Source organism: Nanorana parkeri, unplaced genomic scaffold (genome assembly GCF_000935625.1).
Source record: "Nanorana parkeri isolate BGI_ZX_2015 unplaced genomic scaffold, ASM93562v1 scaffold1255, whole genome shotgun sequence".
Classification (NCBI taxonomy): Eukaryota; Metazoa; Chordata; class Amphibia; order Anura; family Dicroglossidae; genus Nanorana; species Nanorana parkeri.
Window position 1 is genome coordinate 121,075 of NW_017307523.1, and position 17,061 is coordinate 138,135.

Sequence of the window (17,061 nt, forward strand, 5' to 3'; positions counted from 1 at the left end):
CCTCATATTCCCTGAGGAAGCGCATCCGCAAAATGTGTTGGAAGTCAACTTATATCTGCCATAGTGGAAAAAGACCAAAAATGGACATACTTACAAAGATGGACTGCATCATATTTAATTAAATAAGTATTATGGAAGTTAAAAACTGACCTATATAACAGTTATGTGGCAGTGCGAGGCACAATTGAGGGAATTGTTTTTGCAATACTGTTTTTAATGTCGATGATGGATTTTTAATGAAACATGTCAACACCTTTAAATAAGAAATTAAAATAATATAAAGTCCAGTTGTCCATTTCTATACTGAGAGGAAGAGTCCAGCGTGGCTGACAGGGGAGCGTAGGAGGTAGATGTACAAAGCGCTATTAGCGGACTCCTCCTGCGAGCTCCTGCTTGTCATCTTACACCCTTTTTGGTCTGCAATGACTCCACTCCGCAAGAAGTATGTTAAGGGAATCTGGACATACCCTTTAAAGTTCCTACACAGTATATATTTGTATAAGATTGCGCGGTTCTATATAACGCAATGACATTCCGCATATTCTATTATTTGACGTATGAAGACCGCACGCCATTGTATGGCAGGAAAAAAAAAGACAGAAACAACTGTGTATATCGTACTGTATTAATTTGGTCACATTGTGATTATGTTTGTGTCAAATAAAATATTTTGGGAAAAAAATAATAATATAAAGTATATTAAAAAAAAAAGACATCAAATTCTAATTTACAGACATTTAATGCAGCGCTTTACAAGAATGGAACATATCCTGCTCCTAAAATATACAACCAAGTTACATTGTGGCAATTAGATATTTAAAGGATAACTATGAGATGAGTGATTTCCACTCACCTCATAGTTCTAGCCGACCTGTGACAATGAGACTGTCACAGGACGGCTCAGTAGATCGGGAGGTGAGTGAACAGATACCGGATAATTTTTCCCTGACTAGTTGGAAGATAAAAGCTAAAACTGGTGTGGATGCTATGGGAAGCTGCACCATTTTTATTTTTTAAACATACAAGGCCTTGCACTTCTTCCTCACCAGATTCAAAAATCTGGCCAGACAGTATTAGACTTGGTTTAACCATCAAAGTTTAAAGCAACAACCAATGTCAATGCATATATGATTGCTTGAGATTAGCAAGAAGGCAATTCATATCTGCTAAACATGTAACTACCTGTCAAAGCAACTTCTGTCGACACTCTGTCGATAGCAAGGACATCCTCTACTCCATCATCACAAGCTTCCACAAAAAACTTCTCAGGTGTTGTGTGCCTAAAGTTGAAAACAAAAACAAACCTAAAATTATGAAATAGAACTATACAAAAGGTCAGTTAGAAAAAGTATTATGCACGAACACAACTGTAAAGCTTATTTTGCAAGTTCAAACAAGTTTGAACATTTTGGATTCCAATGGCTAAACAGAAGTCTTCTTCATAAAGAGAAAGCAAAACTTGTACATTCCCTTATAATTCTCCTGAATGTAACTTCTTTATAGTACACGCAAAAAAAATTAACTTTTTCAGATCATGTACCAGTGTAACAGTAAGAGTAAGATCCCACATTTGAATTAAAAAAAAAAAGTATTCCCTAAAAGAAGAACGCTGGGCATAAGTATTCTTAACGCTTGCATTGGGGCTACTGCACAGGGATTAAGTGATAATTTTCGTCTAGGGAAAAAGTTATACTCACCTGAACCTTGCAGCTGGCTGGCTGCTACTCCTGTCCCTGGTGCCAGTCTTCTCCTCCGCTCCAGAGATGGAATGTTCCTCTGCATCCTCATGTCCAATACACTGTATAGAACGTGATAACTCACAGGACCTTAGACCATTGGAGCGGAGGAGGAGTGAGGTGGCAGGCACCGGTGTGACAGCCAGCTGCGAGGTTCAGGTGAGTAGAACTATCTTATTTTCCTCCCGAGACAAAAATGAGCGCTTAACCCTTGCAGTGCGGGAGTAGCTTCATTGCAAGGGTTAAGAATCATTATTCCTGGAGTTCTCCTTTACAAGAAAAAAATACTCACCTTTTCCATTGCTGGTAACGCTGATCTTCACTCTCTTAAAAAGCTAAGCTGCTGAAGAATGTGGGAGTGTCACATGTCTAGTCTCCATCTGCTTCTGTGGTTTCCTCAGGGCACTACATGACACAGCAGAGACGTAACTGCCAACTGAAGGAACCAAAGCCTATGGCAAAATAGACATCCAACACACCAGATAGTGTGTCGGATGCTGAAGATCCTTGAACAAGCTTGGCGCTTTCAGAAAGCAGCCATTGGTGGTAAAACAGGCACGTATTATTTGTTGTTTTTTTTTCACAAGAGAGTCGCTTTAAAGTACACCCTGTTGTTAGGTATTTATTGCTGTCTATGAACCTGTTGGGAAATCCAACATTTTCCATCTAGCACCAGAAAAGGAAAGCAGTGAAAATCTTCCCATGGGAGCATCTGTTTCAGTGACAACTGTCTAAGAGGAAACTTATCCTCACTTTGGAGATATTTCCTTTCAGTTTCTAATTTTGTCTCTTACAGATGAAGAGAAGGGAAATATTGCCAATGAGAAAGACAGTTTTTGCTATTGCCTGGAGTATCCAAAACTAACAAGGTTTTGTCTTTAACTTTAATTATAAGTTTTGTAGGGAACAGAAAAAAAATGGTTGCATGTAAAGCTAATCTCTCTAATCAAATATATATTTCTACTCCACAACTCACCCCCTCAGTGTCTTTGCGTATTACTAATCTACTAACTGACATATCAGTCTGGATGTCACACTTCCTAAAACTCAACCTTTCAAAAACTGAGCTCATGAAATTTCCTCCTGCCCATGCGCCTTCCCCCAACCTTTCCCTTGAGATTGATAAACACAACTATCCAGCCCAATAGCCCTCCAATAGCCCAAAAGATAAAAATTAAAATTTTAACAATCACTTACAAAGCCATCCACAATTCTGCCCCTGGCTATATCTCAAACCTGGTCTCAAAGTATCACCCCAACCGTCCCCTCCACTCTTTCAAAGACCTCCTGCTTTCCAGCTCCCTTGTCAATTCCTCCCATGCTCGCCTCCAGGGCTTCTCTAGAGTCTCTCCCATCCTCTGGAACTCTTTACCCCAACCTGTCCTTATATCTCCCACCCTGACTGCCTTTAGGCGATCCCTAAAGACTCATCTCTTCAGGGAAGCCTATCCCACCTCAACCTAACCACTGAGCCATCACTTTCTCAAATAATTCATCCCCACACAGCTACCTCCTCATGTATCACTGGGCCCTCCCTTTTAGATTGTAAGCCCTCAGGGACAGGGCCCTCCTTACCATCTTGTCTTGAATTGTATTGTAATGTCTTCCTTATATTGTAAAGCGCTGCACAAACTGTTGGCGCTCTATAAATCCTGTATAATAATCTCAACAAGTGCTCTTTAATAATAAAGTATTGGAAACCACTGGACCATTAAAGAACACCTTTCCCATATCAAATATCAGTTTAAGGTGGAAGTGGAGTCCTCACTACATGCTACAGATACTATGAAGATTTAAGATAAATATACAAGGATAGTTCAGTGAGGACTGCAGTGCAAAGGCCGAACAGGAGGTGCATTGGAGTGACATTCAAATGAGCACTTAGCTCACAGTAATGCACAGTAGGTGCATTGTGAGGTAGCATGCGTTAAACGCACAGTACCTTGTGATTAATGCTACGCTTAGGTGTGAACAGGCCCTAAGGGTTTTAGAAAAAAAGGTTGCCTAAACTAAAACATTATTGAAAGCCTTCAACATTTGTAGTCTATCCTACTCAGTAAGCACTTTCAGCACTCACATGTGTGAACAGTGGCTAGACAATGAGACCTGAGGTTATCAATAGGGATGAGGTTCATATTAAACTGCCACTTGGGGTTCGAGGCAGTGCTCACATTTTCAGTGAATCTATTGTGAAAAATTCACACCCCAAACCCATAATTCATTGCAAGACATTTTTTTCCCAGGTCATTGAGAGCCAATAATCTGAAGAAATCAGCCTCCTCACTGATGCACATATAATCCACTGGGGAGATGGTTAGTGAAATAAATGGTATGACATGGAGGGGGGAATTTATCAAAACTGGAGCAGACAAAATCTGTAGCAGTTATGCATGGCAGCCAATCAGCTTCTCTCTTCAGTTTGTTCAATTAAGGTTTGAAAATGAAAGAGAGAAGCTGATCAGTTGCCATGCACAGCTGCTCCAGATTCTGTCTGCTCCAGTTTTGAGAAATTCCCCTCAGGGTTGCTTTAAAGTGACACTAAACTCAGCAGTTAAATCTTAAAAATACATTCAAGTACCTTAACTATTAACAAAATGTAGATTATGTGTGTATCACTCGGCTGTAGATCCTCAAATAATCTCTGAATGTGTGCTGACACTGTCCTTCCTTCTGGAGGGTGGCTACTTTTGTTTCCCCATAATCCCTGTGTTTTGTAAAGTAGCCACTGCTCCAAGCTTGCTCCCATGAAGGACTACAATCTCAACACAAATTAGTAAACTAAACAAGAGATTGTAGTCCATCACGGGAGCGAGCTTGGAGCGGTGACTACTTTACAACACACACAGGGACCATGGGGAACAAACGTAGTCACCCTCCAGAAGGAAGGACAGTGCCAGCATGAACTCAGAGATGATTTGAGGATCTACATTTGAGTGATACACACATAAGATATATTTTTGTTAATAATTAAGGTACTTGAACCCATTTTTAAGATTTAACTCCTGAGTTTAGTGTCACTTTAAGGGATGAGGTATCAGTAAAACAATCTAGGAGAGATATGTATACCCCCTTCCAAGACACAATCCCTTTCTCTCTCTCTGTCACACAGGTTTACATTAAAGCTTAACTCTGGGCACAAGAACATTTATTTAATGCGATCGCTCAATAGCCACAAAAGGATACAAATCTACTTTGTGGCAATCAAACACTAGATTGTAAGCTCTCACGAGCAGGGCCCACCTAACCCTAGTGCACGGAAAATGTACTGAAACTGTACTGTCTGCCCCTTTTTGTAAAGCGCTGAGCACACTGTTGGCGCTATATAAATCCTCTATTATAATAATAATAATATTAATTAGGGATGCACGGATACCGGTTTTTCGGTATGGAGTACCAGTAACGATATTTTGCTTTTGGTACTCGCCGGTACCCATACCAGTGCTTCCGCTGGCATGGAGCCGGCTTCCCAAGGCAATCAGGAAGCCGGGCAGCGGGTAATGACGCACCGCCCGGCTTCCTGATTGCCCGGGAAGCCGCCTCCATGTTGTTTGGCTGGCTCGATGCTGATTGGCTGGGAAGCCGGTTTCCCCAGCCAATCAGCATCGAGCAGGTACTATATATGTGTCACAAAAACTACAACTGACCACTTATTGTCACCAAATCCATAGAAAACGTGGAGAAGTCTGGTTGGACATTATCTACCATCACTGGCCATAAACTCCTCTTGAAAGGATTACTAAGGTCTGGGCGTTTTTTATCCTAAAGGAGAACTATGAGGTGAGTGCTTTTCACTCACCTCATAGTTCTAGCCGACCTGTGACAATGAGACTGTCACAGGTCGGCTCAGTAGATCGGGAAGTTAGCGAACACATACCGGCGTTCGCTCACTGCCGTGACAGGGGAGGGACTGGATTCCCCCCTCCCCGCTCCGAACCCCTGAGAGCCACACAGCGCTCCCAAGGGCCCAGTCCCCCTGCATGCCGCACAGACCCCCTGAGAGCCCATACCCTCCCCCTGAGAGCCCATACAGCCAACCTGAGAGCCCGCACAGCCCTCCAGAGACATCAGGACATCACCCCGGAGCAACACAGAGTATGCAGCCTTATATTATTTTGCATTGCTGTTAAATGTATTTCTGGGATTTGCAGTCCTCAATAGCTGATGGTCTTATTCTGCATTTCTGTATAATGTATTGTTGGGATTTGTTCTTCTCTATAGTAGGTGTTATTCTGCATTGCAGTATATTGTATTTCTGGGATATGTAGTCCTCTATAGTTGGTAATATTCTGCATAGTTGTATAATGTATTGTTGGGATTTGTAGTCCTCTATAGTTAGAGGTATTCTGCACTGTAGTATAATGTATTGCTGGGATATATAGTCTTCCATAGTTTATGGTATTCTGCATTGTTGTATAGTGTATTGCTGGAATATGTAGTCCTCTATAGTTGGCGGTATTCTGCAGTGCTTTATAATATATTGCTGAGATTAGTACCTTTACAGGTTGGAGTCAGTGGCAGAACTACCAGGGTCACAGCGGTCACAGCTGCAACTGGGCCCTGGTCCTCTACCACTGGCTCCAAGCTGTAGAGAGACTGTTCCCTTGCAGTGTGCTGTGTGACATGTACCTTAGTAGCACACTGCTATGGAACACTTCACTCATTAGCACAGTACATGTCACTCTGTAGTGTAGTTAAAACCTCTTGTATTGTATTTTTCTTCTAAGATTTAAGCACATAATTAGTTTAGACAGTCGTATAAAGTATTTTCTGAAATAAATCATCCGTATTCAGGTCTAAGTGCAGGGTTGGCACTTTGAGACAGATAAGTTGGTTTAGTCATCCATTTTGGGCACTTGGGCTCAAAAAGGTTTGCCATCACTGCACTATGTTATGTATTACATAGTCCTTTTTAAACCTCTTTTTTTTCAAAACAGTTGCTCGCTGGTAGTTTGCAACTAATAAAGTTCTTTTTTAGGTGGGGGTCAAAGAGTTAGGTGTGTGTATATATTTTAATCCTCACTCAGCACAGTAATTTTGAGTATTTTGTGGATACAAGAACTGCAGGCTGTGTACAATATATAGAAACTGACAATGTCCAATCCGCCACAGTTCCTGATCTGCAGTATTTTGCGACTGAGTCATTTGTGGGCAATATTTTAAATAAAGAATTTGTTTGTTTGTTTTTTTTATTATGGGGTGCACTATGTTCTGTGTCTGTTTCTATCCTGGGTGGACCTAATGTGGAATTGCTGACTTTCGAGTACTGCTGTGGATGAATAAGAGAACTACTAGAAGTTGGTAACAACAATATCAGACCCGTTTCAAAGGTCTGAAACCAAGTTGAGCGCTGTTTCATTGGGTGTTCACGCGATGGAAAGGATCTGGTGACAGCAAGAGTGTGGATTACACATTTGCACCTTTATTAACAGATATTGGTGTTTGGAATTTTTGTTAGAAGTTTGGAGCATATGTGCATAATTTTACAAACACTTGGATTGGTTATTATATGAAGGACTGCATGGACATTTCTTAAACTTATGCCTTGTGATTAGGTACATGTAACAAATATAAAGTAGATGTTATCCCAATTTGGCTGCAAAAGCGGAAATACATTTCAAGGAGAAAAACCTGCGAAGTGTAACTATAGGAAAAATAAAAAGTGACATACATGATGCAGTCTGTCACCAGCCTTAAGTAGGGTGCTCAGCCAAGACATGGCCAACAATCCAAACTCAGGCATCCAGGAACACTGTGGTCTGTCACCTTGACAAAAGGGACCACCATGTTCCCAAAATGTCAGTGAGGGGAAATGATCAAAACTAGAGCAGACAGAAACTGGAGCAGTTCTATCTTTCCTTTTCAAAGCTTAACTGAACAAACTAAAAAAAAAAAAGAATCTGGTTGCCATGGGAAACTGCTGCAGATTGCGTCTGCTCCAGTACTAGTATCAGTGCCCGTAAGTACTCGTACACGCACACGCACAAATGCTCCGATACTTACCTCCGATACCAGAAGTTCCAGTCAGAGGGAGATCCGCCTCCTAACTTCCTTATAATTGGGGCACCTGGCATCGGCGAGTACCGGAAAAAAATATTGATACTCGATACCGAAAAAACAGTATCGGTGCATCCCTAGTATTTTTATTTCTTTCATGCAAGCTATGTTGTTATCGCAACTAAGACCTCAGTCAAATTTCACATGTACCTCAAAAACTGTAATAGCAGCATGCAAGGTGCAGCAACCAATCTGATTACTATGTAGAATTGGCTACTAATGGATACCTGCTCCAAGGAGCAGGGCCCTCCATACAGTCGTCTTGAATTGTTTTGTGACTGTGCCGTCTCCCTTTATTTTGTAACGCACTGCACAAACTGTTGGCACTAAATCGATCCAATAACAATAATAATAATTTCATTCTTATGGCCTAAAGCACTTGCTACACACTCATTGCACCACTCCATTACACACAGGGCCTATGCTTAATCGGTGATCATTAAACATGAATGGACATGCTGACAAAAACAGATCCATATAGTAAACACATACGATATTAAAACCAAGGGAAACAGAACATTTCAGTATAGTAAGCACAAGTATCATTGTTGTGTAATGTTGAAAAAAAGTAGACTAGGATTGTATGGTGTGCATCCATAACGCAGCAAGACTTTAAAATATACTTAAAAAGCATGATCCACTAAACAGCAAGCGCATAGTACTACTAAACATTCAGGAATATCGTCGTTTCACTTGTACCCATAAAAGAGCTATGACACCTCACACCCAATGTGTCGTCCATGTATTACGTGGCAGTTACTCACAGTTTCAGGTTCTCGTAGAGCAGCGCCATGTCTCTAATGTTCACAGACGTACACACCGGAATGCCAAACAGAGAATGTATAAAATGGTTTTGTACAACAGGACCCAGTGCAAGCGAGTCACATTCTGTACTGTACACCAACTTCCTCTGACGTCACCAATAGCCGACATTTCATACTACGGTGGCTGATAAGTATCAAAGTCTTTGCTGTTCAAGGACGCAGCAAGAGGGAGCTGGCAAATTGTTGTCATAAATTAGTTTACCGAGGAGGAAGGTACAGGGAATTTCGTACTTCGGAAATGAGGATTCGTTCGTGTTACAGTGTTTTATCTTAATTATAGCGAAGGGCTGCCATTGCTAAATTGATTTTAATAATGCCAGTTGCCTGGCTGTCTCTGGCCATTTTTTTTTTTTATGAAAATTATTTATTTTGTGTATAAAGTTGAGCACTGAAGTTAACAATTAGAAGGTTATACCGTGCAGTAAAGGCATAAGAAAGAAGAATACGAAAAACACACAAGGCAGCTTGCTATTTGAAACACGGGCTGATTTATAAAAGCTTTACCCCCTGCACATAGCTGGGCGAACGTGTTTGCATGGGATGCATAAGAGTTCAGATGTTCTTGTGTCCTGGAAAAACTACCCTTAGGGTTCATTAACACTTTTCCACTCTTGTGTGTTACGGTCATTCTTTGTGTCAATAATAAAGTGCTTTGTGTTATTGCAGCCCAATGATTATGAGTGGGTTGCCAATGCATAAGAATGGACAAAAAGAAAGTACATGCAACATTTTTTCTGACACGTGCACCACAATGCACGATACTGCATTACTGTGCGTTGTGTGCTGCAAAGCTGGAATATCAGAGATTGCAATCCGTGCGTTAGGGTGCCATTTAGCAATAATGTGAAAGCGTGATTCGATTTGCATTTCAGTGATTTTTTTTTCTGATGTGTTTTCCTTTTAAACCAATGTGAATGCATCAAAACGCATGTCAACATATCTATGTGCTCCAGTTTACTGTGTTTTGACATGAAAATTATATGGGCCCATTTACACCTACACATATAGAGTAGTGTGAATCCAGACTAAAACATACATCAATTCATATTTACATGCACTTCTATAATTTGAATGCAAAATGCATAACACAACACACAAAGGTGTAAATGGACCCTTAAATAAGAAGTCTCACTTTGTGTTATTTTTCACAGCTCAGTCACCAAACTCTCACAATGTATTTTGCTTTGTATCCCATGCTTCTGTGAAGAGAAGACAAAAGTTACAGACTTTGTCAATTTACTCCTATGAAACAAGGTTACTAAAGTTAAACTTGTTTACGCTGGAAGTGAGGAGATTAGGAGGGGACATGATTTTGATGTACAAAATGTTTAGTGGTGACGGCAACATCAGCAATAAACCTTTTACAGTAAACTCTGTAACAAAGACTAGAGGACACCACCAAAAACTGGTGGAGAAAAGATTTAAGCACAAGGGGCATAGGGGCTTTTTTTCAGTCAGAGTGGTTACATTCTGGAACTCGCTGCCACAAGCAGTTTTATCAGCAGAGAGTGTTGAATCATTCAAAAATTATTTAGATACTTTCCTCAGAGACCGCAACATACAGGGGTACAGAAACTCTTAAATACTAGACCACACAAGGACTCGTGTACACACACGCACATGCACAATCACATACAGACACACAAAGGTTGAACTTGATGGACCTGTGTCTTTATTCAACCTCAAATACTATGTAACTGTGTAACTCCACTTCATTCCCAACTATTAATTGCAAAAAAGATGGTCTCTTGATTGACAGTCAAAACCGGGCAATGATAGGTAGAATCCAATATCAGGCAGGTTTTCATACAAATTCAATATTTATTACCTTTTCTACAATGACAGGCTACAGCTCCGCAGTGTCAATTTGGATTATTACTAACATAACAAAAAGTTCCCAATTCATGGACATTAGGGAAAGCTGTAGGCTCCGTTTTTGTTTTTAATACATAGCAAGCCATGATTGAATGTAAATAAATACCCCAACAAATACTCCCCCTAAAGTGCAACATGGCAACTTAAAAAATAATACAATAACCCCCCCTAAAAATGGTACCGGATGGGTCTCATAAATAGTGTGTAAAGTCTCCGAACATGGTAACATACATATCTTACATGGCTGAATCCCTTGTAATCACAGTATAGTAATGCTGATCGTGAAAATGCAGTCTAAAGAGGACATTGGCTGGGAAAACAGGATGAACAGGTTCAGTGGTATGTCCAAATATGTAGAGATAGACTATATATCACTCCATTACTCTGCGCCATAGTGGAGATGGCGCAGGCGATACAGCAGAGTTACAGAAGACAGCCTGGCTAATTCGAATAGTGGATTAGATTAGCGGGCGCTCTCGCACTGTAGGTGGCAATGGAGATGAGAGCCAAGCAAGTCCCTCCAGGGGAAACCGGCAGGTGTCTCTGTCCATAGACACCCAGATCTTGCTGTCACGGTGGACCTGTCAGTCTAAGACCCTATTGAGGTGGACTGCCCTGTAGTATGATTGAAAATCGATGCAAAAAAAAATTGGCGAGGCCTGGAGCAGATAAAGAACCCGGGGCAGGATGTTCATCTTAATGGTCGCACATCTACCAAACCACGAGATAGTAAGAGAGGACCAGAGCTTAAGATCTTTTGGTATCTCGTTGGTAAGTGGGACAAAGTTAGCAGCATATAAATCTAGATGATCCGCCGTAATATGTGTACCCCAGTATTTAAGTCAAGACCTGGCCCATGTAAAAGGGAAATCAGTGCGCAGGCGAGAGAGGACATTGGTTGGTAGGGTGATATTTAAGGTAGACGACGTCGGCAAGTTCATCTTGAAGTCTGAGAGGCGACAGAAGGTAAGTCATCCAGAGCCGACAGAAGGTAAGAGGCGGAATGCAATGGATCGGTGAGGAAAAATATTAGATTATCTGAATATGCCGCCACTTTCTGTTCCCCCGAGGGGGTACGGAAGCACCGTATGTCCATCGTTTGCCTGCTAGTGCCTAGAGTTAGGGCAAAAATTAGAAGCGAGAGTGGGCATCCCTGGAGCGTACCATTAGATAAAGGGAAATCCGTAGATCTAGTCTCGTTCACCTGTACTGCTGCAGATGGCGATGCATAGAGGGCAGAGATCCATTTGAGCATGTTGGCACCGAGGCCTATATGATGTAAAACGGCCTTCATGAATCCCCGATTGACCCTATCGAACGCCTTTTCGGTGTCAGGAGAGAGCAGCACTAAGGGTTGCTTTTGGGACTTTGCTAGGTGGATAATATTCAAGACCCTGGTGGTGTTGTCTCTGGTAGGGATCAACCCTACTTGTTCCTGGTGGATGAGGTGGGGCATGAATGGGAGTAACCTATTTGCTATTATTTTAGAAAACAGTTTCGAAACCACGGTCAATAGGGCTATAGGTCGATAATTACCACATATAGTCGGGTCACAATCTGCCTTCGGTATGAGAGAGATCTATGCCGGAAGCATGTACCCCAGAATTGGGGAATCCTGTAAAATGGAATTGTATGCTGAAAGAAAGTGGGCAGACAGCTGAGGGAAGAATGATTTGTAGTAAACTACGGAGAAGCCGTCCGTGCCCGTGGCTTTCCCGGGTCTAGCCGATTTCACCGCAGACTCCAGTTCTGACAGGGAAATAACGCCTTCCAACATCTCCCTGTCTGCAGACTGTAGAGTTGGCATATTGGAGTTACTGATGTAAGAATGTGTCACGAATTGGAACTCACGGGTATGAACTGGAGTCAGGTATGTGAACCCTTTCTACTACACTGGCAGGGACACTTAGAGAAAAGGGTCTAAGCAGTGTAGGTTGACGACTCCCAGAGCTGAAGTACAAGCAGGGAATGGAGCTGAAGAGCTAAATGAGGCAGTGGAAGTCAGCTTAAGCTGGAAGTTCAAATACAAGGCAGGGTGCTGCAATGCTGAGTAGGTGGCATGGGGTGCTGAGTAGGTGCCATGTGGTCCCTCAGGATGTGGAATCTAAGGGCCAGCCGGTATTCGCCAGAGCTCCTGATGGTGGAGATGGGCTTGGCTGCATGCTGACCCCAGGTCACAATCCCTAGCTCCACCCAACTCACCTAACAGGTACAGGGTACAAATCGAAGGTTAGGGACAGGCTGAAGACTAAGACTTCCAGGGACAAAGCGAAGCACAGGGTAGACTGTATACAGGGATTTCCAAGGACAAAAGCACAGGGCAGACTGTAGACAGGGATTTCCAAGGACAAAGGGAAGCACAGGCCCAGATAGCAAGCAGTGGAGCTGCAAGTTTGAAAATGACTTGCTAAACTATTGCAGACTTGCCAAGCTTCACAATTTTGTTGCACAATTACATCAAGTCTGCATTGCAAGTCTCCAGACCAGCAAGCTTGCAGAGCTCTTGCTAAGACCTGCAGGACTCTTGCTGTAGACTTGCTAAGCAAATTTGCTACAAATTCAAAAAGTGTCAACTAGAACTTCTGCTGCAAGTGCTCTGCAAGTCTACAACTTGCCAGGAATATGTGCAGCAAGTTAACAAAATTACAATTTCACCCCGCCACAAGTTTGTAGCAAGTTATCCTTGCTATCTGGGGGGCAGACTGTAGACAGGGATTTCCAAGGACAAAGGGAAGCACAGGGCAGACTGTAGATAGGGATATCCAAGGACAAAGTGAAGCACAGGGCAGACTGTAGAAAGGGATATCCAAGGACAAAAGCAAAGCACAGGGCAGACTGTAGACAGGGATTTCCAAGGACAACGCACAGGGCAGACTGTAGACAGGGATATCCAAAGACAAAGCACAGGGCAGGCTGTAGACAGGGCTATCCAAGGACAAGCCAAAGGTTCGGTACACGGGAAAACTTCCAAGAATTCAGGCTCAATCGCAAATGGCGGACTCGGCAACTAGCTTGGGAAAGCGTTGTTCGGGCAGCGTGCCGTTCGCTGCCCTGAGTTTAAATAGAGACAGGAAGAGGGAGGATCCACAGGATTGGCCACAAGCGGACTGCACTGATTGGCCGAGAAGCAGTATAAGAAACAGCAGGAGAGGTTGGCCAACGCCTAAAGCTGCCAGACTGGTGCAAGTGTGAGTCAGGTTCAGATCACATGCCTGGAGGACTACAAGCACCAGCACAGCCCTGCATGCCTGCAGAACCAGGGGTAAGAGGTATGTATATACTTGTAGAACTACAAGTGGCTCAGCTGCAAGTCTGCAGCTGAACTGTGAATGGAGATCCTGTACAGGAGGCGAGTGGGCCTGACCTGTACAGGAGGGTGCAAGTTGTACAGACCTTTGTAGAAGGCCCAAAATTCTTCCGCCATCTCACAGGAGGACGTTAGCGTCCTACCCGAGTGTGTCACAATGTGGGATATAAACGATTTGGCCTGGGTACCCCGCAGGGCACGCACAAGAAGTTTCACTGGCTTGTTAGAAAATTAATAAAAAATCCTCCTGCCCCCCAGCAGACGCCTCTTCACTTTGGAGAACAGTAGGTCCTTAAGTCCCTCCCTGAGTTGGCGTACAGTTCCGCCTGAGTTGTAAGGGCTAAGGAACGTTTAAGAGAGGATTCCAAAGAGTGCAGGCGTTCAGATAGGTTAGTTGATTGGCTTTTTCACGTTTTTTGCGTGCTCCTTGTTTTAATATTATGCCTCGGATCACACATTTATGAGCTTCCCATGTGACCAGTGGTGAAGAAGAAGAGGGGGCATTGAAGGAGAAAAAGGAGGACAATTCAGTTTCCACCTCTTCCCGAATCTGCGGGTCTTGCAATAGCGATTAGTTAAGCCGCCACATAAAGCACGGGGAGCCGCCACATAAAGTACACTGTCAGAGCTAGGGACAAATGAATCGGAGCATGATCCAATAGCAAAATATTATCAATGGAGGCTACGCAGACCCGTGGAAGCTCCTTGTGCGCCACAAAAAAGTAATCTAATATCGAGTATGTTTGATGGACAAGAGAAAAAAAGGTATAATCCCTGTCCTGTAGGTGCAGGAACCGCCATGTGTCCGTGTGTGGCGAAGGAGACGCAGCTCAGACTTCAGTTTTTTTTAGGTATGTGTAGGCCCAGTGGCAGGCCTCCTAGCACCAAGATGCTCTCTGAAAATTCCAAGAGAATCTGAACTACAGTAGAGTATGTAGGAATCCCAGTTGGTCAGTTTTAGGAAAGTATGCATTAGCAAATGTCACTGAGACGCCACCTATCGTCCCCTTCGGGAGAAGGATCCTCCCAATAGCATCAGTGTACTGGTCAGTGTATGTCCATGGAACAGCTTTAGCAATAAGGATAGACATACCCTTCGATTTTGAGATAGGGGAAGAGCAGTGATACACTAAAGGAAAATCCCTGTTGAACAGCTTAGGGATCTGGTCTTTTTTAAAAAATGGGTTTCCTGGAGGAACACAATCTGGGGAGCGACCCTGGAACAGAAAGAGAAAGAGAGACCGGAAAAGGCAGGAAAGAACGAGTGTAAGAAAGAAATAGGAAGGCAGCAGAGTCAAAGATTAGAGAATAGCAGGCAGAGAAGTACCCACAGATGTGTGCGTATAGCCTGACCAGGCTAACGGTACAGGCAATGTAAACAATTTCAGCGACCCGTTGCGTGACACACGGGTTAAACCTATTTGGGGGTGTTTAGAATCACAGTGTATACAAAAGGATATACAATTTATTCGCCTCAGCAGGAGATGCACAGCCCGCCCCCACTAGTAGGATGCCATAAGACAGGACTCGGGTCCAGGAACCAATCACCCAGCGACTGAAACCGTCGCAGGGTGACTGGAATGCGCTGCATCTGCTCCCGCCGGGGATACAGCGCAATTCCTTCTCCGGCACCAACCCGGTTTCCGTCCCACGCATCCCGTATTGTGGTGACGTATTGTGGTACATATCAGGTGTAATACAAACTTTGTGTAGAAGATCCGCACAAATATTACAATCAATTAAACCAGCTCCATCAAAATTGAGGGGACCTCTGTTCCAAGCTCTAAGCTTCATTTCTTCCTTGACCCAGAAGAAGTGCACTCGGCATATATGGGTATATCTGATGCAGGGGGGATGGAATTGACTGTACCCGATCTGACTCACGGTGCTCGTCTGGATATATCCAGATACATGTTGAGGATGCCCGTGACTGTGGATTCCAGCTCTGGGCCCGCCGTGGCCTCAGGTATCCCCTTCAGTCTGATATTGTTGCGGTGGCTCCTATTCTCAGCGTCATCTTCATGTAAAAACAGGGTGGTCAGACGGTGTTGCGTGGCTGCCTGCGCCAATTCCACGGCCGACATCTTCGAGAGGAGATCAGTGGTGGTGGTTTCCACTGCATTGACTTTGCCTTCTAAGGACTCCACCTGCTGCTTGATTTCATGAACCTCTGAGGTGGTACAGGGTTCTGTGGGTGCTTCATAAAATGTATGCCTCCATTCCATCGCAGTGCTGGAGATGTGATTCCGCCCCCGGCACTCTTCATATATTCTGCTCCTGCCCATAACTCAAATTCTTCTAGGACTCCGTTCATGTGACGCTGCTCAGTTAACCATGATAGACCTATGAGACAAACCGGAGGTGTGTCTCCTTCAGATGACAACCAGATCCCTAAAGAAGCATAAATCATCCCTCACAATCGCCTTGGTCAATGCGGGCACGGCTTGTATAACACCACTGTGGAGGAGTCCCCACCCTCTCAATTGTTTAGATGTGGATATCAAGAGCCAATGATATCTACACTATGGAGGATCTAACTGCGTCTCTAAAAAAAAAAATACGGAGAAGTTTAACTCCACTTGCCTGGTTATATTTTTTCGCCACTCGGACCAATACTTTCAGATCTTATCTCCTCGTGACCCTCACCCTCATTTTTATCTATTTTGGCATTTCATCGGGTCATCCCAGTTTCACGTTATTTCTGGTTCCTTCTGCCCTTTCTTTCTTTATCTTATTTCTCCTTTCCTCTGCTATACGCTTTCTTTGCTTCGGATAATAGTCCTTTATGGACCTGTTACATTATTTAGCTTTACTTATGTCTGGAGCTCTTCAGCGGGATGCTCTTTTAAAGCTGTCTCCTGGGAGGTCGAACTCTTACCTGTTACTGGAATGTAATCAGATACATCTAATATATTTGCTTTCCATTTTTTTCTGACATGCATTTTATGTGCTCTGGTTGTGGATTGCCCATATTGTTATTCCCAACTTTACCTGTTGTTTTTGTACATTCTCTTTTTGTTGCTTTTCTGTTTACTCATTTTTAATAAAGGAATAAAAAAAAAAGTGCATCTAAAGCCAAAACTATTCAGTTTTTTTGGATAGAATAGGGAAGGGTTAGAACCCTTATAAGGCTTTTATATTAGTCTTTGTTTGGGGAGATTCACCTTCTCTATTTGGCCTGGTGACCACTGTCACCTGTCGCCTGAACTGAAAATGAGGGAAGATTATAATATATTTAGTTGTCATCAGAAAGCAGAGGGGGGGG

General features: G+C 43.1%; 1 protein-coding gene across 1 annotated transcript in view; it reads right to left on the reverse strand.

Moving 5' to 3' along the window:
* SACM1L (SAC1 suppressor of actin mutations 1-like (yeast)) overlaps nucleotides 1-8,714 on the reverse strand; it is a 101,945-nt gene extending 93,231 nt beyond the window's left edge. The window contains exons 1-2 of the mRNA XM_018568859.1: nucleotides 8,555-8,714; nucleotides 1,183-1,280 (exon numbers count right to left, since the gene is read on the reverse strand). Coding sequence (XP_018424361.1) covers nucleotides 1,183-1,280; nucleotides 8,555-8,583 — 127 coding nt within the window. The 5' untranslated portion in view covers nucleotides 8,584-8,714. The remainder of the gene's footprint in view (nucleotides 1-1,182; nucleotides 1,281-8,554) is intronic.
* Between the last annotated feature and the right edge of the window lie 8,347 nt (nucleotides 8,715-17,061).